The sequence below is a fragment of the Ambystoma mexicanum genome, chromosome 13 (assembly GCF_040938575.1).
Source record: "Ambystoma mexicanum isolate Mex_15411 chromosome 13, UKY_AmexF1_1, whole genome shotgun sequence".
Taxonomy (NCBI): Eukaryota; Metazoa; Chordata; class Amphibia; order Caudata; family Ambystomatidae; genus Ambystoma; species Ambystoma mexicanum.
In genome coordinates this window covers 236,967,046-236,992,212 of record NC_090938.1, presented here as the reverse complement: position 1 = coordinate 236,992,212, position 25,167 = coordinate 236,967,046, and the positions used below count along the sequence as shown (strand labels likewise).

Here is a 25,167-nt window from a genome sequence, read left to right as displayed (position 1 = left end):
AGCTGAAATTGTAGTCCTTACCACAGTCGTTTGGGTTGTGCAGACTGGTCCTCCCTTGGTTCTTACTTGGCTGCGAACACAGATGTATATTGCCCATCTATTGTGTGAACACAGTGGCAGCGGCACACCTGCGCAGACTTTCAGTTCCAGTTTACCCTTACCTCGAAGATTGGCTCATCACGGGGGACTCGTTCGACGTTTGTTTTTCGAACACCCAAAAAACAGTAGACCTACTGTTCAGCCTGGGATTTTCGATCAACGAAAAGAAATCCAGCTTAGTGCCCAGCCAAGTAAAACAGTTCCTGGGGGCTCTAATTCGTACGGAAGACGGTCTAGTCTTCCCTTCCAGCGAGAGGGTTCAGAACATGCTCTCTCAGGTTCCTCAGTATGTAGCCAGTCGAGAGGTGACGGTACGCAAAGTTATGCGTTTGCTAGGGATGATGGTGTCATGCATATACTTGGTTCCCCACGCGCGGCTGCGCATGCGTCCCATGCAAGAGTGGCTCAACAGCCAGTGGTGTCAGGCCAGCGGACAATGGGAAGATCTGTTAGTTGTCTCGCCAACCCTTGTTATCTCTCTGCAGTGGTGGTCGAGGGAGAAACTCTTGAAGGGGAAAACCTTCACCGCCCTGCAGCGGAAGCCACTCTCAAGACAGACGCATCTCTCATGGGCTGCTTCAACAGACAGCGCACAGAGTGTGGTCCCCTCAGGTAGCGTCCAACCATATAAACTTACTGGAGCTACTAGCAGTGTTCAAAGCATTGAAAGCCTTTCAGGAGCAAGGGAAGACAGTGGTGGTCCTAACCGACAGCACAACAGCAATGTATTACCTGAACAAACAGGGGGGCACTTGCTCTCCAGGGCTATCCAAGCTGTCCCAAAACATCTGGATATGGGCTCTCAAACACAGGATGTTCCTGATATCCCAACATGTTCCAGGGGAACTCAATCTGCTGGCAGACATACTCAGCAGAGATTTTCCTCTGCCAGAAAAGTATGAATGGGGGTTTCCAGAGATCGACCTGTTCGCTACTCAGGAGAACGCCCAATGCCAAAATTACGCCTCCAGGTACCCCCAGAACCGATCCAAGTGGAACGGTCTCTGGATAACTTGGTCGGGGAAATTTGTCTATGCCCCCCCCCCCCCCCGACTCCCCTTCTGAACAAGATAGTACACAAGATGCACCAGGAACCAGTCACCATGATTCTGGTGGCTCCCATGTGGGCCCGCCAACCTTGGTTCGCGCACCTGATGGAAATGTCCCTCTCCCCACCAGTCAAGCAGCCCTGCCCGTACAGCATGTTGTCTCAGGACAGGGGGGAGACTCTGCATCCATGCCCACAAACTCTGAATTTAGCAGCCTGGCTCCTGAGGTCTTAGAGTTTGTACATCTGCAACTCCCTCAGAGATGCATGGACATACTGAGGGAGGCAAGAAAGCCTAACACATGTTATTGCTATGCCAGCAAATGGAAACGTTTTGTCATCTTGTGCAGTTCCAAAGGCGTCAATCCCACCGATTGCTCGCCTTCACACATTGTGTTATATCTAACCCATCTGTTGGACTCTGGGTTAGTCTTCAATTCCTTAAAGGTTCACCTAGCGGCGTTGTCAGCCTACACCACGTCACAGCAGAAGGTGTCGTGGTGGAAAATACCTGTGATTAAAGCCTTTATGGGAAAGGGGTTAAAAGAATGTATCCCCCCATCACTCACCCAGCCCCTGGGTGGGTTCTAAATGTGGTTTTAACTAGGCTCATGGGACCCCCTTTTGAGCCTATGCATAAAGCTAGTCTGAAAGACATGACTTGCAAGACAGCCTTTCTAGTAGCTATCACTTCTATCAGAAGAGTTAGCGAACTACAGGCCCTCTCGGTTTTGGACCCCTTTGTTACAGTCCACAAAGATAAGGTAGTTCTGCGCACACATCCCAGATTTGCGCCAAAATGTATTTCTAAGTTCCATGTGAACCAGTCAATCGAACTACCCATGTTCTTCCAGAGATCTACTAACATGGCCGAAAGAAGCCTTCACACACTAGATGTGTGCAGGGCAGTCATGGTCTACATGGATAGAACTAAACCACTGAGGAAGATTAAACAATTCTTTGTTTCAGTGGCAGCTGGTAAAGAAGGGGATCCTGTCTCTAAATCAGCAATATCAAGGTGGATTGTCAAATGCATCACACTATGTTAGACTCTTGAAAAGAGAGAACTGCCCTTCAAGCCTAGAGCACATTCTACTCGAGGCACTGGGGCATCCATAGCATTCATTGCAAATCGGCAACCTGGAGTTCTGTACACACCTTTACAAAACACTATTGCCTAGACACTCATTCTAGGGCTGATTCTCAGGTGGGACAAGCAGTACTAAGACATCTTTTTTCTACTGTTCCTTCTCACAACCCACCTCCAACTCCGGGTACTGCTCGCTAGTCTATGCACAGCATGTGATTCTAAGCAGATTAACAAGCAATCGAAGACATGCATTACTTACCGTAAAAGCATTTCTGATGATTGTATCTGCTTAGATTCACATGCGCCCTCCCTGCCTCCCCGCTCGGGGTGGAAGGAACATAGACTTCTTACTACTTTCTCTCTTCATGTACTCACTCACTATAGCCTTGGGCTCCCTCATGGCAGAAAAAATACAATCGGAGGGATTTTGGGTACTACACACGTCACGATAGGGATAGTGTGTCACACGCCCATGCCGACGTCACCTTTCGGTCTCCGAAAGACCAGATGCAATACTCTGCGGTTACCACTGGATGTCGGACCATAATCACAGCATGTGACTCTAAGCAGATACAATCATCAGAAATGCTTTTACCTACTGTATTTTCTTCTCATGGAGTCTTACTTACAAACATTCAGGTAAGGAACAGTATACTTAAACCTCAGTATTGTTCTTATCCCTCTTTCCCCCCCCAGTCCGTTTTCAAATTTGTAGTACGTCCATGAGTTTTACATTTATAACTCCCCTGCTCCCTCTTCCTTCGAACTTCGGTATATTTCCCCTTTCACCCCCCCCCCCCAAATAAAAACAAACACAAAAACAAGATCAACAACAATAGAGCTGGGATGGTTTAGCTTCCGTCCACCGTTAGGCAGTTTTGTTACATTCTGGGCCTTGGCCGCCTATGTTGGCTGGAGGCATGAGCCTCCTCGTATTTTCTCCTTGTCCAGAGTCTTAGTTCAAGATTGATCTCAGCAGGTTGGGTCTATGAAAGTGAGCTTCCCCGTCTGTGACTATGAATGGGTCCCACACTGCCCTGAATTTCAGATATTTGTTATCCTTTAGGGCCCCTACTTTCTCCATCGCCAGAATGTGCCATATCTTGACCCACCAACATGCGACTATTGGGCCTTCGGGGTTCTTCCATCCCTGGGCCAGGGTTATTCTCGCCGCGTTTTGTAGTTGCGTAATCAGGTCAGCGTTGTTGCCTGTCTCTGCATAGACGCCTTCGACTGCGGTCCCCAAGAGTATTACCTTTGGGTCGTGTGGGAGCAGTTTCCCCATGATCTCTCTTATGTGCCCCAGTATCTCTTTCCAATATATTTCAGCCTTGGGGCAGGTCCGCCACATGTGATAAAGATCCCCTCGGTTGCCGCATTGTCTCCAACAACTAGGAGGGTAGGCTGGATTCATTTTGTTTAACCTATGTGGGGTTAGGTACCATCTTGTGAATAGTTTATATGATGTCTCTTTGATTGTGGTGCATTTGGATGATTTCTGCGCCCTTTTCCAGATCTGGCCCCATTTGTCCTCCATGATCGGGGTCCCCAGGTCCCTCTCCCAGTTATCCCTGTAAGATATTTGGTCGTCCATTCTCGCCTTGTCTAAGAGCTTATATATCCTCGTTATTGTTTTATGGGTCTGGCCTTCCTGCAGGGTGAGCTCGAGACCTATGGGAGTCCTAGTGGCCGCCCTCTTCACCCCTCCCTGGGAGATCCAGTGCCTGATTTGTATATACTTAAATTTATCTCTTTCTCCTATGCCAAATTTCCGTTTGCATTCTTCAAATTGTAATGGGGAGCCTTCGTGGTAGAGATCTTTGAGGAAGGTCGGGTATGTCGGCCCCCAGCTTGCCCAGAAGCTATCCTGTTTACCCGGGGAGAAGTCTTGATTGTGTGCCATCAGTGTAAAGGGCCCTAACCCGGGGGCTATGTGGGGTTTTCTGAGTGCTGTGTCCCATGCTTTTAATGAGGAGTGGGTGGATTCCAGTAGGTGGCCCTCTGCTCCTCTAGTCCCCGATCGTAGAGCGTGTAGGGTCCTGATCGGGATATTAGTTTCTCCCTGTTCTATTCCCATCCATCCTTTATGAGCGGGGTCTCCCATCCATTTCAGCATGGTGGCTATCCGGGATGCCAGTGCATATCTTTCTATGTCGGGGAGTCCCAGCCCTCCCAATAGGGGTGGTCTAGTCAGGATTTTTTTCTGTATTCTTGGCTTCTTTCTGTTCCAAACGAAGGTCACCATGTCCTTCTGTAAGTTTCTACATGTTTTGAGGGGGCTGTCTATCGGGAGTGAACTAATCACATACAAGAGGCGAGGCAAGAGGGTCATCTTGAGTGCGGTTATACGAGCGAACCATGAGAGTTCTTGGGCGTCCCATCTCAGGAGGTCCTCCTTTAGTTGTTTGCACAGAGGGACTATATTCTCCCCATATAGGTGTTTATATTCACGTGTTAGTTGGACTCCTAAGTAGTCTATTGCCTTGGTTTCCCAGGTCAGTGGATGTTGGGCTGACATTCTTTGGGTTATTGTTTCTTCTTCTGTTATGTTGAAGGCTTTAGATTTTGTGAGGTTAATGGTGAACCCTGACGCTGTAGCAAATTCCTGGAGTCTATCTAGGGCCTTGGGTAGTGACTTGGCGGTGTCGCGTAGGAACAGTAGGATATCATCCGCATACAGGGCTACTTTTTGTTCCACCCCACCTGCTAGTACCCCTTTTATTTCCCGGTCCTGTCTTATGGTTGTGCCACTGGCTCCATAGCCATTGCAAATATGAGAGGGGATAATGGGCATCCCTGCCATGTGGCTATACGGATTTGTATGTTCGTGGTGGATCTGCCATTGACTATAAATGTGGTGGAGGGGAGTTTATAATTAGCAAGGACCATCTTTGCAAAGGTGGGGTCACAACCGTATTTTTTTAGGGTTAGCTCCAGGTATGCCCAGTCTATGCTGTCGAACGCCCTACGTACGTCCAGGGCCGCTATGTTCTCTACTTCTATAATATCTACCGTCCCTCTAATTTTGTCCTGTGTGTCTCCCTATGATGAATCCCGCTTGGTCTTCGTGGATTATTTGGGGTAGTACCCTCGCTAGCCTGTTTGCTAGGATCTGTGTGTATAGCTTGGCATCGCTATTGAGTAGTGATATTGGTCTATAACTTGTGCAGTCTGTGGGGTCTTTTCCCGGCTTCAAGATGAGGACTGTGGTTGATTTACCCATATCTGGCGAGGTTATCCCGGTTTCCCTGATGTTGTTGAAAAGGTTTGTTAGTGGCCCCAGTAACTGGTTCCTGAAGGTTTTGTAATACCCGTTCCCGAATCCATCTGGCCCAGGTGTTTTATTATGTGGGTGGTGCGTTATAGCGTTGCTTATTTCTTCGGATGTTATTGGGGCCTGGAGATTTAGATTGTCTTCTGCCGTTATCTGGGGGAGGGTTATTTTGTCCATTTAATCTAGTTGGAACTGCGGGGACAGGTCCTCCTTCCCGAGGAGTTCTCGGTGGAACTCTTCCATGATATTTAGCTTTGCCTCTTCCGATGTGCTTGTCCCGCCTTTGGGGTTCTTGAGGCTAACTATATAGTTTTGTGTTTTTTGTTTGTTGAGTTTAGCTACTAGGAATTTATTAGCCTTGCCGCCGTGTGCGTAATAGGATTGTTTAGTGCGTAGAATGGATTGTGCGGTGTGGTCTGCCATGCGGGTCTTTAATTGGGCTCTCACTTTCCGTAGGTTCCTCACTGTTTTGGGTGTTTGTTTGGACTTATGTTGTGTTTCCGCCTCCTTCAGTTCTAGTTCCAATTTCTGTTTGAGTAGCTTCCTTTCCCGTGTGTATGCTGTGGTTTGTGATATGAATTCCCCTCTCATGACTGCTTTTCCTGCGTCCCATATCACCCCCCAGTTTGTTTCCCGTTAGCGTTGTCTCGAAAATAATTATCCAGCGCTGTTGCCATATGGGCTCTAAGGGCTATGTCTCTGAGTATGATTTTGTTCAGTTTCCAAGTTCTGTGGGGGCGGGGTGTCTCTTTCATGGGGGCCATTTTTAGGATAACCGGTGCATGGTCTGTGAGGTATTGTACCCCTATTTGCACCTCTTCTACTTGTGGGATGAGGGAGGGAGAGACCAGGATCATGTCAATCCTCGAGTAGCCCCTGTGTACAGGCGAGTAATGGGTGTATTCCCTTTCTGTGCTATGAAAAAACCTCCACGTTTCTATTACTTGTAGGTCCCTGAACAGTTTGCCCAGTGCTTGTCTGTTCCTACCATCTGCCATCGTGGGGGGGAGGGTCTTGTCCAGAGTGGGGTCCATTATGCAGTTAAAATCTCCCCCCACAATGATTTGTCGCTCGCATCGGCTACTCGGGTTTCTCAGGATTTCCCCTATGAAGATGTCCGGTCTATCATTTGGGCCATATAATGCTATCAGGGTATATGTCTGTTTGTACAGGGTCCCTTTGAGTAGGAGGAATCTGCCCTCTCTATCCCTATATACAAGCTTTTTCTTGAACGGTAAATTGGCGTTGAGTAGAATTGCAACTCCCCTTGTTTTACTCCCCTCCCCCCTCCCTGGAGGCAAAGTATTGTTTGGGAAAGGTTTTGTGGGCCATCCATTTCTCGTCTGGGCCGAGCAGGTGTGTTTCCTGGAGGAAAACGATTGTAGCTTGAAGCCCCGACAAGCGTGTTAGTATGCTTCGTCGTTTCACTGGCGAGTTTAGGCCCTGTACGTTCAGGGATACTATCGTCAGTTCGGCCATGGATCAAGCCTGGGGTCTATTTCGTCATTTGTGCGTCTTCTTTTGGCGTTGTGAATTAAGAGGTGTGTGGCTGCGGAGCCCCTCCCAGCTCAACATTTCCCAACAAAAACAAAAAGAAAACATTGTGAACTCAAAAACTTGTGAATTTATTTCTGCCCTCATGGTGGCGGGACCAAGGAGTCTTTGCGCCTTCTCCGGGTTCCCCCAGGAGCGTTGGGTCCCTTGGTACCCCCAGCGTCCCAATCGCCGGGGTATTCCTGGGCTTGTTGAGAATTCCAAGATTCCCCCTCCCCCTTCTCTCTCCGCCCGGGCCTATTCAGTCTTTTACTCTTATTTTACCTTTCAGTGTGATCCTTCGGTTCAGGTCAGCCTCTCTTCCATTGCGGGCCCGGGTTCTCCAGCCCTTCATGTGTTTCGTTCATCAGTGCGCTGGGCCCGTTCCCTTGGGGTTTTTGATAGTGTGGGCCCCTCTAGTTTAAGTTCCTTTGTTCGCCGTCGCCTGGTGTTGGGGGACCATTCCCATCCTTTGGGGTCCCCCCCCTTTCCTTGGGTATTGTGTTTCTATGTTTCCTTGAGGTTCATTTTCTTCTATTTGCAGCAGCGCCACCCCTTCTTCGCATGTGGAGATTCGCTGTGGTCTACCATCCCATGTGAATTGCAGTCCAAAGGGGTATGCCCATCTGTATGTGATGTTCTGGGCTTTTAGGGCTCTCGTGACTGGTTGCATCAGTCTCCTTTTGTGCAGGGTAGGCAAAGCCAGGTCCTGGAAGAGTTGGATCTGATTACCATTGATAGTGATGGTCTGCTTCTTTCGGGCTGCTCGTAGAATGTCCTCCTTAATTAAGTACGAGGTCATTGCCATGATCCCATCTCTTGGCCTGGCTCCCGGGTCGCTCCGTTTGGGCCCCACTCTATGTATTCTGTTGATGGCTATGCTTTCTGGCGGGATGTCATTGAGCATGCTGCTAAAGCATAGTTGGAATGTGTCTTTATCTCCAATTGTTTTCGGCCAGGCCCTTGAACCGTATGTTGGACCTTCGTGAGCAGTTCTCGAGGTCTTCCGCCTGCAGCTCTAGGTTGTGTGGCCCTGGCGATCTGTTCTAGGAGGATGCTATTCTGTTTCACCTCCTCCGTTGTTTCTGAGAGGCCTCTTTCCACTGTGTCCACTCTGTCTCCCAGTTCCACCATGTCTTTCTTTACCTCCTGGAGGGAGGATTTCAGTTCGTCCCAGATCGTGCCTAGCTGGGTCTGGAGGGCCTCCATCATTCTGTTTTCCATATTTCTCAAGCAATCTTGTAGGTCCTCCTTGCTTAGTGCCATCATGCTGATGGCTGCTGTGGCTGTTCTCAGTTCAGTACTTGATTCCTCTATGTCCTCGTGGTGGTTTGCGTCTTGGAGGTGCCCCCAGTATTGTTCCAGCTGTTTGCCCCGTGTTTTCGCCGTAGTTCTGGCTCCTGCAGGGGTATTCCTTTTGTCTAGTGCCTGGCATCTGTTTCTCGGGAGGGCGGGTCAGGCCCAGCACGAGCCCGGAGGAGATAAGAGAGCTCCGGGGCCAGTTCTCGTTTTGCGTTTAGTTCCTGCGGGGCCTGGTTCGTGTGAGTCCTCAGATGTTTTCCGTCCTCCCATCTCATGGCAGGTTTCACCGTATCTTGGCCAGCAAGTGTGTATTGCGGCTCAAATTTAGGGCGAGGAGGGGGAACTCCTGAGCTCGCCCGGGGGCTTCGTAGACTGGTATGGCACCTGCTCGTGGTGTCTTGCGGGGGGCCTGGGTCTGCTGTCTGGGTTCCCCCCCCCCCTTGGGGGCTGCGTTGGTCCGTGGTGTGTGGCCCACGCTGATGTTAGGTGTTCCTCCAGATGGCTGGTGTGGCACCTGCTCGTGGCGTCTTGCGGGGGCCAGGGTCTGTTGTCTGGGTTTACCTCCCCTTGGGGGCTGCGTTGGTCCGAGTTAGATGTACCCCCAGATTAAATCGGCTAAGTTCTGACTCTCGGGCGGGGATCACGATAGTTCAGGGGGCTGGGGGCTGCGGGCCTCCGTTAGTTGTTTTGGGGGCCCGGCATTATCCGTGTGCCCGTGAGCGGGTTGGGCTGGGTTGTATGAAGTGGGCAGCCCGGAGCGCTTCACCCAGCGGCTCCTCCAACGCTGCGCCGCTTGGGTGGAGAGGGAGCTTTCACCCCCGGGCCGCGCGGCGCCCAGGGGTGGTCGGGCCGGGTGCTGTGTCCGCGCTCCAGGTCTCTCCAGGGGTTGCGGGGGGTTGCTCGGTTCTCCCCGACGCCCTGCGACTGTGCTGCAGCTGTCTCCGGGATCACGCGATAGGCCGGCGTGGCGCCGCTGGATGGAGGCAGCGTTGCAGGTCCTTGTGCCTCGCCGCTCCCTCGCTCCGGCCCGCAGGGGCCGCCAGTCTGTTTCGTGGGGAAGTTGGGCTCCGCCGCGGTCTTTCCGGCTTTCTCTCGCTCCCGGCTCTGCCTTCGGGGCTCTGTGGTTAGTTTGGCGCGGGCTGCTCGCGCGAGGGCTCTGGCACCTCCAGCCAGTCCGTTGGGGTCCGTGCCTTCGGGAGCGTGTAGCGCCCCAGTTCCGATCCTCTGCCGGGATCGATGGACCTTTTGGTGGGTGTAGTTCTTCTTTTTTTCCTCTTGTTTGCTGCCCGAGCGGAGAGCGGGGATCGTGCGGGTTCAGGGGACGGCGGCCATCTTGGTCTCCTCAGAAATGCTTTTACGGTAAGTAATGCATGTCATATCTTCCAACAGAGGCCCAGGGTGAGAAAGTCATCACTGCCTATCCCAACGCATTACTGGAAGGGCATCCTGGAATAGCCAAAACCGTGGCCAAGATACAGAGAACCTATTGGTGGCCCACCTGGCGAAGGGACGTCATTCATTTTGTACTCTCCTGCGGTGTCTGTGTACAAAACAAATCCCAGAAACTGAAACCGGCAGACTCTTACGTCCATTAGCTGTTCCACCGACGGCATGGCACACCCTGTCCTTGGATTTTGTTACCGATCTTCCCTCCAGTAACGGCTACAATACTATATTGGTCGTAGTGGACCTGTTTTCTAAAATGGCCCATTTTATTCCATTGAAAGGGCTACCCACGGCCCTTACTCTGGCCAAGGTTTTCTTAGAACAAATAGTCTGATTACATGGATTTCCGACTATTGTAATTTCCGACCGTGGCAGTCAGTTTATTTCCAAATTCTGGCGAAAGTGTTGTAAGTTAGCACAGGTTGATGTCCGTTTATCAACCAGTCACCACCCCCAAACTGACGGCCAAACAGAGCGTACAAATCAAACGCTGGAGCAATATCTTAGATGCCTTCTCCATCAATCTGAAAACACTTGGAAGGATGTTCTGTGGATTGCTGAATATGCATATAACAACTCACAGCATTCCACTACCAGACAAAGCCCATTTTAGATTCTGTACGGCTGACATCCGCGAACATCAATTTTCGACCCACCGGAGGAGTTAGAGATGCCAGCAGTAAAGACCCTGCATTGCACTATCAGATGAGTTTTTAAAGAACCTATGGACCTGATGGCGCAAGCCAAAAGAAGACAGAAAGAATACGCAGACCGACGTCGAAGAACAGCGCCTGAATATCAAATTGGAGATGCTGTATGGTTAACCTCCAAACATATTCCATTGAAAGGACCGCAAACATTTCGTCCAAGATATCTAGGTCAGTACATCGTTGAGGCCATCATCAATCCTGTGGCAGTAAGGTTAACTTTACCAGCAAATATGCGTATTCACCCAATATTTCATGCTTCCCTCCTGAAACCTGTTCAACCTAACACACGAGTACAGATACCACCAGCACCTTCAGTTGTAGATGGGGGAATTAGAATATGAAGTCAAGAACATTTTAGACTCAAAAATTGTCAAATCAAAATTGTATTACTTGATTGAATGGAAAGGTTACAGCCCACAAGATGCATCTTGGGAACCTAGTGAACATGTCCACGCTCCTCGATTGGTCAAAAGGTCCATCATGCCCACCCAGATAAACCGGGACCCAGGGTTTCTAATCTGGAGGGGGCTTTGGGGGAATGGTGGGGGTGGGGAGGGACTACTGTCACGACCCTATCAGCCAGTCACAGAACACAGTCACACAAACCCCTTTATGGGCTATTTGGGTCTCTCCTAAGCCCCAAGAAGCCCAGATGTACTAGAGCATGGCGCTCTTGGGCCCAATCACAATCAACATGGGGAAGGTATGAGGCACCGTTACCTCAGAAAGCCACAGTCTAGTCTTTTGCACATCCCTGGGTGTGGTTGGCTATTTAAGCCACGCCCAGGTTCACATCCACGCTTTGAACTGTCTTCCGACAGCGGACGCTCACCGCAGTTCTCCGGACCCGATTCCCTGCTCCTGCAGTCCTGCATATCAGTCCTTACCTGTCACTGCAGCCTCTACTTACCTGCTCAGCCCACGGCGCTCCAGCAACAACCTCTGTGAGTCAGCGCTTCCCCAGCATAGGACCACCGCCCCTCTGAAGTCACAGACCTCATCACTCCGCTTGATCTTGCCTCCGGAAAACCGCCTTCTAGAAAATAAGAAAGGCAAGTTTTTCTGTGCACCTCGACCTAAGCCCACGAAAAAAACACGGCAAGAGCGAACAAACGGAGCACTTAAAGCAACACGTGCATACTGACAGAAGCACAAGAAGTAAGCGCAATTAAAGCAAGCTATTTGCAAGTTATTCAGTGTGCTTCGGCAGGGACTACACAACACAGAGAAGCGCAAGAAAGGCCCAAGACACGGCAATCACGAACACGGGAACAAAGCCTTATCAAACCAACAGAACAAGACAATTAAAGGTGCAGCAAACTTTTCCATGCCGCAGCAGGTCTGGGTAGGATCTTCCAGTGACGGAACTGGAGGAATGGAACACTGCGCCTATCCAGTGAACAAACTGGTGGAATAGAAGGTGCACCCATCCAGTGAAGGAACTGGTGGAATTGAACATTGCACCCCTGCAAGAATAGAAGCAGGATGGAGTGTCTGCTTTCATCTCTCTCAAGGTGAGCACACATAGGGGAAGGTTAATATGAGCACACATAAGGGAAGGTTAATATAAGGCCTAGGGGAGCAAGAAGAGAAGTGGTGAGTGTGTAGAATTCAGAACCTTGTCCTCATCACTGGTACTTGTTGTTTCCTCAGACGCAGTCCCCCCAGTGAACGCTAAGAAGGCCTGACAGGACCTCTTGATACCTCCGCGGAGCTAAGGTGAGCGTGACAAACATGTTGTATTATTACACAACACTACAATTCAAATATATACAATCGCCATTTAAATAACATCAGATAACTTAATCAAGCAAAGCAGGCAGGTAAGTTAGATGCAGTAAATAATGGGAATCAATCACAAGAACAATTTCATAAGTGAAGAAGTCAAAACCCGAAGATGAATGGGGCCTTGTGCCCAAAAGTCAGAGTCCAACACAATGTTTCTCACCAGTAGAAACACTTTTTTTTTTAGAAATGATGCAATGGGCTTGTAGTGGTAATTTGTTTCAAACGAATAGAAAGGTAAGTGTTCTCCTTTCTTCCAGATCCAAGGCTAACCCAGAGGCAGGATACCCAAACCAGGTTCGACGACCAAAGGTGACTAGAATGGACAGAGGAAACAAAAGGACTTGTTCACAATGTTATCCTATGGAAGACAGGGGTAGACAGGCACACTAACACCTTGACTCTGATTTTCCAAGATGTCTTTGTGGATCATCTGGGGGTCGCTCGATCTTCCACTGTTGGTTCCATTGAGAGATGCCAAGGAGTTGTGTGTTCGAGGATTCTTAGCCATCTGGTAATGCCAGATGCAACCCCTGTCGATGGAGGAATGAAGAATCCAACAATACAGACCTAGTGATGATGGGCGTCCTTCCAGTTACTCTCAAAGCAGCTGCTCCTGGACAGGTTTCCTTGAAGGTGGGAAACTGGAATGCGTGAAGATTACTTGTGGCAACCACCAAAGTTCTGGACTTCAATTCTTAACGGTAACCCCTCTGGCGAGGTAGCCCCTGAGGGAGCTGGGCAGTCCACTGAGTAGTACAGGGACACTTCCGAAGGCTCGGAAGGGCTGGATCCTTGAAGGTGTTGAGACTAGTTGGTCGAACTAGTCCAAGGGTTGAAGCACTGCTGAGGGTCTTTGGCGATCAGGCAGACCTTCACTAGGGCAGACACAGGAAGAGATGCTGGGCGAATTGAGGAGTTGTCTTCGGGTCCTCAGCAGGTTGCTCGTCTTCGAAGGATTCTTGGCTCCAGAGTAGATCTAAAGAATAGCTACAGAGGTCTTTTTTTATTTTTTAATCCGAAATTTGAGCTGGAAGCATGTCCAAGCCCACCAATGGTAAGGATCTGCACCATTCAAACAGCCAGTAGTTCCCAATCGGGGACAATTATTGGTTTCAAATCCACCACATTAGCAGACTTTCTAGGACCAGTGATGTTGACTGGGAATAGACTCTTTTCCAGCCCCCCTTACTGGGGGAGGGGGGGGGAGGTGGACGGGTGAAAAACACACACTAACACACACACACACACACACTAACACACACACACACACTAACACACCACACACACACTAACACACTAACACACACACACTAACACACCACACACACACACTAACACACACTAGCACACCACACACACACACCACACACACACCACACACACACAGACACACCCTTTAGTAGCCATATGCGGTAAACGTGAATGGTCACCCCAAAAAAGGATGCACAAACTGTAAAAATGTAACTGCTGCCACCGGCTTGTCTTTAGGCACATATAAAAGAAACCAAAAATCCTGTTTGCAAAAAGGTAGGGTTATACACAAGTATCCCCATTGCACTGCATTGTAAGATGCTGTGTGAAATGTTAAAAGTACAAGAAATTGTTTAGGCACATCATAGTTGGGGTTTGGGGGGGTCTGGTGCTAGAAGTCTGGGATGGCTTTTTGCGTTGTCCTACTAGTCTACTTCGATTTTGAGTCTGGCCTTCTGTGCTGGGATAGTTTCTAAGCTGTTTTACTGCTATTCCCGCTGTTTACCTCCAGGGACTCTCACCTTGGTGCAAGATTTTGCTGTCATGTGGAAGGGTTGTTGGAACATCAATACCCCACCTCACCTGTTCCTTGGGCCATCCTGGGGTTTCCTCAGCTGCTGTCTTTAACATGGGACCATGATCTGTGTCTGGGCCACCCTCCTTTTACCACCGGCCGGCTGGAATCCTTTTTCGGGTACTCTTGTCGTCTTTGAGTCTGCCTCACCGGTATTTTCACTGCTGGCTTGAGGGCTGCATTGTGGGAATGCCGTTGGTTCTTCCTAGTGTTTGTCTGGGTCTTTATTGGCCGAGGATTTGAGTCTCTGGGCACCGGATCCGTGTAAACTGCTCATAGGAAGAACCCCTGTAGTTAGTGGGTTGTTTTCTGCTGCCGGATCCCTTTTAATCGAAACTACTGCCATGAGTACCTACCCCTGCGTCGGGGAGTTATTCATCATGCTCGCCGTAAGCGGTCCCTCTGGTCTGAGGTGAGGACTTTTCGTAAGTCAGTCTTTCCCACTTTCCCTATTGGTTAACCTGGGGGGGGTCTTCCTGCTGTGTTGCATCTCCTCTTGGGTTTCCCTTTTCTCGAACTGACCTCAAGATCAGGGTCATCTGCTGCCCTCCCTGGGATTTTATAGCCAGATCCACACTTGTGGGGAAAAACAGACTAACCTTCATTTTCTCCCATACGCACAGCTGGCCTACCGACTTTGTCCGGTTTAATTCTATGGAACTTTCTACTCCCCAAGAAATTCTCCTAGAGTGACTTAGCGGTTCTTGCATGCCCCTGGAAATTGTTCTTATACTCTTCTGCTGTTCAAGGAGTTCTAGGCCAAGAACTACATTTTTAGTACTTACCTGTGATTTTAGATTCCTCTTTAAAGTCATGCTCGCCACTTCATTCCCTTTGAATGTAGATGTATGCTGCATCTAATTTTGGTGACTGTAACATATTTCCAGAAGTGAATTGCAATGATATGTGTTTAAAGTGGATCGGGCTATGTTTCAGAATCCTCTAGCAATGTTTTAAACTGTGGTGTGTGCATTTGTATTATTCAAGTACTATGCTCTACAGGGCCAGAATCCGTGTGGAATATTGGTATTGGCCTTGGGGGCCTGTCTGACTATTTCTTGTCTGGTAAAATGTTTTGTTCCCACCCTTTGCCTCAATGTGTTGTGTGCATACTACCAGAATTTTCACCTTCAAAGTAATTTTGGACAATGTACTTTGTGCATGCACAAGTGATTTTTAACTGTATGTTACAATGTCTGGTTCCCTTCCCTCCCACCATTTGTCACTGTGTGGGTGCCGATGTGATAGTGGACCCACATTAAAGTATAGGGATGATGAGAGTCCCCAAAGTCATTTACTTTTTTATACCCTATTCTGTGTATGTTCATACTGTGAATTACGTGTTCAAGTACTTATTTGAACGTATAGAGCTATATATGTGTGACATAATAATTAATTTCACTATCGGTGTGGTGTATTTTCTATGGATAAGCATGTTAATTGTACCTTTGTGTCCTCCTACTACCCCTTTCTGGGAGTATTGCCTGATCGCTTTGCTACACTATCTACTTGTTAAGAGTTTGGTTTGCTTTTTCGTTTAGTACTTTTTCCCAATCCTGGGATTCGTGGTTGAACAGCCTTCAACGGGTAGAACAGAAACGCTCTTATAAACATCCTTGACAATGTTTTCTCACTATTTACCTTGGTTCCCATAGGCGTTTAAACCACCCATATACCTAACCTCATGCTCACTAATAAAGGCACTTTAATTTGAGTATTTACTTTGTTGTCAAATTGGACCTTCCTACGTTCCAAACAGATTACGTATGGCTCACCGGCTACCCAATTTGTCTTCCCTTGGAGAGGAATTCTTAGTGCAGGAAAGTCTCAGCGGAAACCAAGCATTAGAGGTTTGCTAGAATTTAATGAGAAGCTTATGTTTTCAGATAAAGAGATCTTCCCAAATTTGCAGATACTTGTTTTCCTTTGACTGTTGCACCTAATGCAAATTATGTTTTCATTTGTATTTTTCCCATGTGCTTGGTTTTATGAGTACGTTGATTTTCTTTTATTTTCTGTTTGTTCAATATAGATAACTAAAAAATGATTGCACTGTAGTGATTAATCAAAAGGAAATCTAGCATTCTGATACAGATTTGTTGCATGGTGTAAATGTATTACATATATTGCACATTTCCATATTTATTTTTATTTCCCAAGGAACGAAAAAAATAAAATTCAGCTGAAATCAAAGGTAGATGGCAGGGTTTCCAAAACCTAGTGAAAAACCTATATTTATAGCTCAGGAAATATAATGAGTGGGCCTTTTTCTTTGCAGGCAGTTGCAAGTAATGGATGAAACCCATGTCATAAATCAAGTGAAAGAAGACGTATGTTATGTGGCTCAAGATTTTTACAGAGATATGGAAATCGCTAGGTACGTTTATAATGCTTATTGTTTTTAATTTTAAATCCTGTGATTACATTGAGCGCACATACAGACATTTTTTGTTGTTGTTGCTGCAGGTTAAAGGGTGAAGAAAATACAGTCATGCGAGACTATGTTTTACCAGACTTCAGTACTATCAAAAAAGGGTTCTGTAAGGTAACTGAAGTATTGCCTTTGAATTTTACATGTTTCTATATGTTCATCTTTGGAAAAATTGTATTTAGTAGGTTTGGATGCTTCTTTGAATTTTCATCAGTCCATAGATTAAATGTGACACTGCTGTCAGGTTTTCCTAAACCACACCTAGTAGACAATGAACATACACCTATGGGGATTGTGGTGTTTTTGATTTGGAATACAGTGGTTGTACAAGCACATTTTTTTTGTCTGCGTTGCTTTGCCAGCTATTCTGTGCCCCTCATTTTCCCAAACAGGAACTTGATGTAAAGTCCAGTACAAAGTGCATGATGATGTGCATATGATGTTAATGTATCATACAAATACCGTTCTGTTAAAAGGTGATTGACTGTTGTAAAAACCCATTTAAATTGTTTAAAAAAAAAGGTCTAGTACAAAGTCTTCTAGCCAGAATATGTTCCTCTGAGTGTAATACATATGTGGATTTTAAGGTGGAATTGCAGAAGCAGCCCTATGAGTGTTCTTAGAGGTCACCGTAGTTGATGAACAGGGTAATTGACACATGGGACTAGCCAAACTCTATCAAGGTAGTGTAGCAAAGCAGTATGGCAAGCCTTCAAGAGCAATTAGGGTGGTGTAACGGTACAGTGAGCTACACACAGAACCCTCAAATTAAATTATACAGAAGTACAAAAATACAATACTCATTAAACCTAATACAATCTAGACAGATTAAAATGTAAAGGTAAGGAACTTCACTTACATTTATTTGATTTGTTTTTTTATTAATATACATATAGGCAACAATGGCTTTGTGTATATATAACACCCCAAAATAACACATAAATCCAACATTAAAACATACATTAAAAACCTTCAGACAAATCCTTCAGAATGGATGCAATCTCCATCCACAATTTCATTATATAATAAATACATTTTTCCTCATTACCTTCGATAAATAATTTCCATAAAATGTCAATCATAAAGGCTCATATCACCATAAGCATTTCCATATTGTACATTTAGATTGCGTAAGCTATTACAGCTAAGCAAAAGATGTTCAATAGATTCAATTAGATTGTGTGTAGAAAATCTAGCGAGACGTTCCCTGCTTGGTATCCCCAGTCTAATCCCAACAACTTCTAAAGAATTAGTGATGTTGAATTACATTTTTAGATATTGTGAGGCAGTAAAACTAGACGGAAAAGCATAAATATATTTGGGCAGTTACACATGATTAACCATGCAATGGATAAAGCTGCCACTATTCACACCAGTTGCCGCACTAATCAGTGCTTTTTCCTTGTCAACCTTTCCTAACATTTTTCATAGCTTTCTTTATTTTCACTGTGGTCTCCAAAGAGCTGATCTCAACGTGCAAAGGCCAAACATTGTACAAAGAATATAACGTGTCTAAGAGCCCTTTCATTCACTATCTAAGCTCTCCAAAAATGTAGAATGTACTTTGTAATAATATGGCGATTCTTCTTGGAGTTTCACAATACACATTATCCTTTTATATGCCACTACACTAGGTAAATCCATGAGTTTACGTTCCAGTTGAATAAATCTTATTGTCAGAATCTTAAGAATTCTTAACAATGTTCTTAAGATCTTAAAGTCCAGTGTATTTAGTTCCTTTTCAAACAGGGTGTGCGCAGACTTCAGCCCCATAATGCAAGTGCAAGACAATTTTCGTTCTATACACCAAGAGCATTGCGCTCATAGAAATACCCCCTTTTTTGATAATAAAGCTACTAATTGCTTTCACCAATTGCAATGTTCAACCCTTCACATACTCCCAATATTTATCCCATTTTAACTTATAGTCCACAAGTACCCCTAGATACTTATTGATAGCCACTTGCTCTGTCGGTTTCATATTGACACTCATTAGACATTTACACGTTTTGTTTTTTTGCACGTCTGCAAAAACCATACGTTTTGTCTTCTCAGAACTATTTTTCAAACCATTGAGATGTGCATCATTTCCCTGACTTATTAATTGTGTTTGTAATCCCTTTGGGGTATAATAGAGTTAACACTAGATCGTCTGCGTATCCCATCCACCCAACTCTCAAATCACCATATTTAGGTGCACACCCCTTAGGAACATCCATGGAACTATCAAGATCTGCCGACATAGATTATAAAGGATGGGGCAAGTATACATCTATTTTTAACACCTCTTTGAGTGGGAACCCACTCTGTAACACTGCCCATCGAGACAAGCTTTCATCCTCTTATCAGAGTATAATTTTAAAATCGTGGCTAGCAACCCATCAGGAATGCCCCAAGACACTAACTTTGTCCATAGCCGGTTTCTTATGATCATATCAAAGGCGGCGGAAAAATCAATCAAACCATAGCATACGGGTAGCTGCCGCTTGTCCCATGCGTGCTCCACCAATGTCACCAAGGTAATTCAATTGAGTACAGTACTGGTCTGCTTTCAGAATCCAATTTTATTTGGGGGTAATATATTATTGTTTTCAATCCATATATTTAACTAACTTCCTTTGATCTACAACCCTAAATGTAACTTCGGGTAGCCTTACAGGTGTGCAGCGATAACCGTGCTTAAATAATTCCACTTCAAATTTCAGAATGTAGTCTAATGTTCCCTCTGTCTTAAACTGTAATTTGGAGGTAGGTAATATTCCAGCTTAAGCTTGGTCCATTTTAATATCTTCAATGGTAATTACCCGTAAGGGTACCACACTGTGGAGTACTTACAAAATGGTAGATCTACTTAACACAGCATGCCTATCCATAGCCGAAGCAAGCACTGTAAAGGGGCTCACTTACTTCCTTACAAATGTTCCTGCAATCAAATATTCTTTGGACACTTGGCAAGCTTTCTTATTGTCTAAATCCATATTGCTAACACCTACCTGTAGTGTACCATCTTTCTGTTTGATTCCTGCCTCAGTCCAGTTTGCTTGAAATAAAACTTCAATATCCCCAAGTACCTCATCCAGTATACCACTATCCACTTGAGCCTTCTTTTTTCTCTGTGCGACTTTTTCTTTTCAGTACACGCTTATTACCTCAATTTCTCACATTATTTTGACTTCCCATACATATATATGAATATCATTATTACCCTTAGGTTTGCCCACTATGAGCATTTTAAGATGATGCCCTACAATCTGCTTCAATTTGGCTTAGCTATTTTAATTTTGTTGTTATTTTCACCAATAATCAGTAGGTTCTGTCCCTTCTCTGCTTCTGCGTGAGGCACTAGTTTTATTTCCCCAGCTGGGGGCAGTTCATCAGGGCAGTCCAACCCCTGTGGTACCCTCTGAGGAGAGCTGGTAGCTGCAGTTCAAATGCACAGCTTCAAAGTAAAATCATGTCCAGTTGCAAAACGGTGTAAAGCAATCATATATATTTCATACAGTTATTCATTTTGGAGACTTGTTAATCTGTTTCGATTCACATGCTTTTCAAAGTCCACTGTGGTAGGGTATGGCCTCGCCCAGATGAGGCCTACCCACCTGGTAAATGAATACCCAGAGACGGTGGTGCTGGTTGACAAGGTCCCATGTTCACACACCACGTGACACCGGTGGCCTCCCTTTATTCACTTTGCCACGTGACCTTGCATGTCACGATAGGCTTAAATGGACATAGACCAACACCTCCTGTTTCATAATTAAATAATGCAAACAACAGGTGTAAACGAGTAATTTGTAACATGAACACATGGGGGGGGGTGAACAACTGTATTCAACTGACAAACATTCACATCAAGAGAGATTAACTTCAACATCTTTCGGGTAGTCTGGCTGTCTGCAGCGTTCTCTTGCGGTGTAGCACCTTCCGCATTCCAAATCTTCTCTGCTCAGAGTCCTACCTCCCCCTTGATTGTTAGGCCGTCCTTGTCATTGCTGGACAATGGCTCTCCTATATCGGACTCCTCACTCTCGAGGCTTGCCCATCGTGTGGGATTTGCTCTCCTTGAACTGCTTGTGCTGTCTTCACTTCCTTCTCCAGTCAAGCTCCCCATCTTTCGGAAGAAGCTGGAATTTCTTGTTACTGTGGCCTGACCATTAGATGCTGTGACATAAACTCTTTGGTCTTCACTACTTTCAGCGAAGTAGGCTTGTGGGGCAGAGACATTTTCCATTTTGGGTGTCTAGAGCATATAAGCACATTGTACCCTACCTCCAGTTGCTGATCTCTTAATCTCCCTTCTGATGTTTTCTCTCTCATTTGCCCCCTCCTTCACTGGGGCACTAGTTCTTCGTCAAACACACTGGGACTACGGATGGAATGATCCGGCAACAGTCCCCGGGGGCATCGTTGGAAGAGGGCCTCTGCAGGCGGTACCCCAGTCAAGCAGTGTGGAGTGGTGCGATATTCTGACCAACTGGTACAGGGTTTGCCGTTCTCATTCACACTGTCCAAGTGCAATGCAGAATACTATATTGAGGGTCCTCATCCTTTCTGCCTCACTGTTGCTCTCGGCCATACTGGCATTTCCTTTGTGTCATACTCCTAGGCTCTAGAGATATTCGGAGAAACCTAAGCCCTGGAATGGTGGGCCATTGTCTGTGCAAATTTCATTGGGGAGTGAATGGGTGGTGAACACCTTCTCTAGAACAGGTACTACATCTTTAAGTGAGGAGAAATCTATGACTTCCACTTCTTCATATATTAACCACTGGTCCACAAGTACTATGAAGTGGGTATCTCGGCAGGTGGACCCAAAGTCTGTGTGTACTGTCCCCACAGAATGTTGCTCTGCTCCATGGTTCCGATGTAGGGTCCTCTCTGGTGGGGTAGTACTGCTTGACCCCACACGTGCGATATTCTGACCAACTGGTACAGGGTTTGCCGTTCTCATTCACACTGTCCAAGTGCAATGCAGAATACTATATTGAGGGTCCTCATCCTTTCTGCCTCACTATTGCTCTCGGCCATACTGGCATTTCCTTTGTGTCATACTCCTAGGCTCTAGAGATATTCGGAGAAACCTAAGCCCTGGAATGGTGGGCCATTGTCTGTGCAAATTTCATTGGGGAGTGAATGGGTGGTGAACACCTTCTCTAGAACAGGTACTACATCTTTAAGTGAGGAGAAATCTATGACTTCCACTTCTTCATATATTAACCACTGGTCCACAAGTACTATGAAGTGGGTATCTCGGCAGGTGGACCCAAAGTCTGTGTGTACTGTCCCCACAGAATGTTGCTCTGCTCCATGGTTCCGATGTAGGGTCCTCTCTGGTGGGGTAGTACTGCTTGACCCCACACGCAGACAAATTCCTCCACTTCGTCTTCGAGGCCTGGAAAACAGACCTTCATCCAGAGTTGAGGCTTGGTTTTGGCCACTCGTTGATGTCCCCTGTGTGCCAACACCAACACTCGCAGTACTAGACTAGAGGCGATTACCATTTTCGACCCTCTGAGGACCAGGCCATTGTCCATAAAGGTTAATTTGGTTCACACATGCCACATTTGTTTGTGCGTCTTGTGTGCCCCTGTGTAGTTTTTCCAGGACGCACTGCCATTCTACTCGGGTCCCGGCTGACTGTAGCAGCCAGAAACGCTTGTAATTTGCTGATGCTTCCTGTACTTCTTAGAGAGACATATTGACATTGCAGCCGACGCCAGGGTGTGCTGAAACTTCTCTGTTTCTGTCCTTCATTGTTCTGCTCCTGTTCTTTCACCTCCACTGGATGCCGGGAAAGGTAGTCTGCAGCGTTCGCAGTCCCCGGATGGTACACCAGCTTGCGGTCATATTCTTGTAGGGGAGCAGCCACCTCTCGATCGAAGCTGGTGGTTTGGAAGATGAGCCAACCATGATTGTGAGAAGGTTTGTGGTTGGTGACAGTGTTTGCAGCCCCAGAGCACAGCTAGGGCCACATGCTCTATTTGTGAGCATCTCTTTTCCGTAGCATAGAGAGCTCTGCTCGCAAATGCAACAGGATGGGCATCTCGTAGTCATCAGGTTGTACCAGCACAGCCCCAAGACCAAATGGCTGGCATCCACGATGATTTCGGCTTTCCTATTTGGGTCAAAGAACGCCATGGTGTCTTTTCCTGTGAGTGCCTTCTTGATCTCCTCAAAGGCGCTTTGTTCGAGAACTGGCCATTTCCAGTTCCAGTCTTTCTTGGTGAGATTGCAAAGTGGCTCAGATAGAGTAGCTAGGTTACGTATGAATCTTTGGCAGTTCGTGAACACACCAAGAAAACTGCGTACCTCTGAAACGTTAGAAGGGGGAGAAATCCTGTTTTCCCGAAACACAAATCCAAAGAATTCAATCTTTTTTTGTAAGAATGCACATTTATCTTTACGCATGCAGTCCAAGCTGCTGGATGCATTCCAGTACCTTCCATAGCATCTCCAAATGTTCTTATTCCGAGCTGCAGTAGAACATGATGTTGTCACTTATATTGATGGCTCCCTTTAGCCCTGCCATTGCACCACAGGTTGTGTTCACAAAGGCCTCAGTGGCTGAAGAGATGCCAAAGTTGAAGGGCTTGTATTTGTACAGCCCTCAATGTGTGGTAAACGTGGTAATGTAGCAGGAGGTTAGGTCCAACACCAGCTGGTGATAGCTTGATCTTAAATCCAATTTGGAGAAGAATTTTGCCTCTTGTAGGTCCGCTAGAATGTCATCAAGCACTTTGGTGATGTGTCTTTCTCTTTTGATTGCTCTATTTGGGAGGCACATATCCACACATATGCAAATGGTTTCTGGTTGGTGGGGTTTGTTGGCAATCACAATTGGGGAGACCCATGGGGTCGGTCCTTATACCTCCTTGATAATGTCCATGTTGACTAGGTTCTCAAGCTCTTTATCAACCAACGCTGGTGGAATGGCACTCGCCTGTGCTGTAATGCTTTGGTTGTACAGTTTGTTCAATGTGTAGGCAGACTGGGAACTTCCCTATGCCTCTGAATACTTTTGCATGCCTAGTCTGTAGGGATTGAATGTCTTGTACATATACTCCAAAGGCAAAGTTTACGATGTGCAAAGCTTCTGCTGTGGCACACCCCAGTAATGTGACTTTGCTCACTTTGGTGACAAAGAATCTTGCTCTGATAGTGGTGTCCTTATGTCGAGCGGGTGCAATGGGGCGTGCCATTTGTCAAGTAGCAGTAATGTTTGTCCGCCATGCCGCTTACGGGCGCCCCAGTGTCAAGCAGTATCGGAATCTGGGAATTGCAGATGTGGACTGTACACTTTGGTTGGCGTTGTTTTGAGGCCTGCAGCTCACAGGCTGGAAACAAAGAACACGTCTTCATCTGTCTCCTCCTCTACAAACTTCTTTGTCCGTGGGTGGCTGTTTGACTACTGCAACCTTCTGTGATTGTCTCTGAGATGATTGTCTTGATCCAGCTCGTCCTCGCAAGTGTGTCGACCGTGCTGGTGCACTGCATACTCTGGTGAAATGGATTGTTGTCCACATTTCCTGCAGGTGTTACCTTTTGCCGGGCAGTCGTTCGAGTGGGGTAGGTCGTAGCCACAGTTGGGACATGGGTTTCATTTCCTGGCCCCTTTCTCTTGTTCCACGGCAGACGTGTGTCTGTGCTGTGGAATTTTTGTCGACTTGTGGCGCAAGCTTCCTCCAGCTTGGCCGACTTCTTTGCGACACACATCTGCCAATTCATGGGACCGTTCAAGTTTTAGGATCCAGACTAATGCTATATCTGGTTCTCACAGTATTTGTCTTAGATGAACATCCTTGAATAAGGTGCAGAACCTCACCTGGGAGAGGCTCCACCCCTCCAACACGTGGGAGGGGATAACGTTGGACAAGTAGGTGTTGTCCACCGTGGCAGGAGGGTATTCTGTCGAGTTGGTACAAAAACCACCCTACCGCCCGCCAAGAAACAGGAAAATGTCAACAGAAGAAAAACGCATAGGCCCTCATTACAAGTCAGGCATTAAGAGTTAACGGCGCCGTTAAACCCTTAACGCCTGATTCACACTTTAACGCCTGCTTTTTGCAGGCGTTCAAGTCCAAGGCGCTAAGCGACCTTGGTGCTAATTACGGCACCGTAATTTACGGTGCCGTAATTAGCGCCTTCCCCATCCCCATTATGCCCTATGGGGCAAAAATGGGGAAGGGCAAATGGTGAATGGGGAATTACCGCCCCACTCACCTTGGAATGGGGCGGTAATTCCGCCATCCACCATGCCGGACTCCGGCATGGACCATGGTGCTAATAGCACCATCGTCCAGTGCCGGAGTCGTAATGAGGCCCATACTGTTGGAAGAAGTAAAGGCACTGCTGGAGAAAGACGCCATAGAGATCCTCCCAGCAAACCAGGTAAACAAGTATTAGCTCTGCGTCCTGCAAACAAATGTCAAACCCCAAAAGTTTTGCATGATCACGCCCCAAGAGGTAACCCCACTCCAAAAACGGGGGGACTACATGGCAACATTGGATATGAAAGATGCATACTTTCCTATTTCAATGCTCCCTGTGCACAGAAAATATCTGCGTTTCAAGATGGGGGCGGGGGGGAGAGTTCACTACCAGTTCAAAGTTCTCACCTTCTG

The 25,167-nt window shown here is 46.8% G+C and overlaps 1 protein-coding gene across 1 annotated transcript in view; it reads left to right on the top strand.

The window, feature by feature from the left end:
• ACTR6 (actin related protein 6) overlaps positions 1-25,167 on the top strand; it is a 601,838-nt gene that overhangs the window by 435,266 nt on the left and 141,405 nt on the right. The window contains exons 7-8 of the mRNA XM_069633699.1: positions 16,394-16,492; positions 16,582-16,660. Coding sequence (XP_069489800.1) covers positions 16,394-16,492; positions 16,582-16,660 — 178 coding nt within the window. The remainder of the gene's footprint in view (positions 1-16,393; positions 16,493-16,581; positions 16,661-25,167) is intronic.